Genomic DNA, 1,777 nt, shown 5'->3' on the forward strand with positions numbered 1-1,777 from the left:
TAGGATTTATAGCAAAAATAAGTTTGCTATTCTTTTCTGTGATTTTGCCATGGCATATTTTTAAACATGTGGTGTTTGGTCAATTAGGTGTAAGTCAGACATTTGACAGAACTGAGCAAATTTAATCGTTGGGCGTAATTAATCATTTGAAAATATCTAACTTTTTTTATGCCCGCACGTGTGTAAAAAATCGTCCTCCACACGAGCAGCCACATAAGCGAATGTTTTAAGCGATTATATAATTCAACTCCGTCGGGCGATTAAATATCACTTATTCAAGTAAGAAGTAAGAGAGCCAACTAATTTTAAGATTAAAAATAAACCACTCACAGTATTCATGTCAAAATTGTTAACTTACAAATTAATGTTAAAGATGGGTTCCCTTATTTCCATTTATGAAAATGAAAATGCTAATACTTATATGAATAGAAAGTAGAGGTGTTCTAATGACTTGGAAAAATACCAGTTTGTCTCACATGTCCATAATTAATTCATAATTTGCTTAATTAGAAGAGAATTACCAGCAGAATTTCAATGAGTGACAAATAAAGAAAGGTCAAAAAGTCTTTTTTTGTTTATCCAGACTGTACATATATTGACATTTATGATTGGTTAAAACTCTTAATTATATGCAATAAGAACATAATGATATGATTAAGAATACGTGATAATTAATTAGAAACACCAATAAAACAAATAGTCTGCTTAATATGTTACTAAAAAACAAGGAAACCCATCTTTAACCTGGGTCCAGATCACGTTATTAATGAATAATTTTTTGGGGTATATTCCATTAATTTTGTAATTGATCAAGTTTCACGTTTCAAGTATGAAAATAAAACAGATCCGCACAATTCTTGGTTAAGAGGCAAAATAGATGATATTTAAGTGATTAAATTAACTATAGAAATGCACATGAAAGGTGTTCTCATTTTCAAAATTGTCTTGTTGAGGCTTATTTCACCCCAACACTGGAACGACTACTATGCTTGCAAGTGGAGTCTGTTACAATGTGGACTCTAAATGGTAAAAAGGAACTATTTCTCTTTACAGCTGCTGATCCCCACCAACTTCATCAATGGATCTGCATACCTTCTTGTTACTGAACTTAGAATGAAATTCAAACATTTTTTTTTTGTTTTAACAAAAGTGTTATAAATTGACAATGTATAAGTAATGCATCACAAGATATCACATATTCCAATAGCACTTTTTAATTTTCTTGCAGGAAAACGCGAAATGAAAGTGAAAAGAAAAGACGTGATCAATTTAATTTGTTAATAAATGAACTTTGTGCCATGGTTTCTATGAATAAAAAGAAAATGGACAAGACCACTGTGCTCAAATCAACGATTGCCTATTTAAAGAACCACCAAGGTAGGTCTGCATGATTAATCAATTATATGGATGGATCTTAAAGAAGAATTATCTTCATTTGGCTCTTTGATCTTTTGGAAATCAATATCTTAGCTCAGTTAGCTGAATGATTTAAACATAGTTAACAAATTACATTTGGACCACCAATAAATCTGTACATTTTTATATCATGTACACATGTACCAAAAATATATTAGCATAATTATCTGCTACTTATAACATTAGTATACAAGTACATTTTTATATCATGTACACATGTACCAAAAATATATTAGCATAATTCTGTTACTTATAACATTAGTATACAAGTACATTTTTATATCATGTACACATGTACCAAAAATATATTAGCATAATTATCTGTTACTTATAACATTAGTATACAAGTACATTTTTATAT

General features: G+C 29.5%; 1 protein-coding gene across 1 annotated transcript; it reads left to right on the forward strand.

Moving 5' to 3' along the window:
• Window positions 1–1,217: 1,217 nt before the first annotated feature.
• Window positions 1,218–1,391, forward strand: LOTGIDRAFT_137940 (hypothetical protein; the record flags this gene model as incomplete). The annotated part of the gene is made up of 1 exon (XM_009048365.1): window positions 1,218–1,391. A coding segment is annotated over one exon (174 nt), but the record flags the coding sequence as incomplete, so codon positions are not given.
• Between the last annotated feature and the right edge of the window lie 386 nt (window positions 1,392–1,777).

This window comes from Lottia gigantea, assembly GCF_000327385.1.
Source record: "Lottia gigantea unplaced genomic scaffold LOTGIsca_120, whole genome shotgun sequence".
Taxonomy (NCBI): domain Eukaryota; kingdom Metazoa; phylum Mollusca; class Gastropoda; family Lottiidae; genus Lottia; species Lottia gigantea.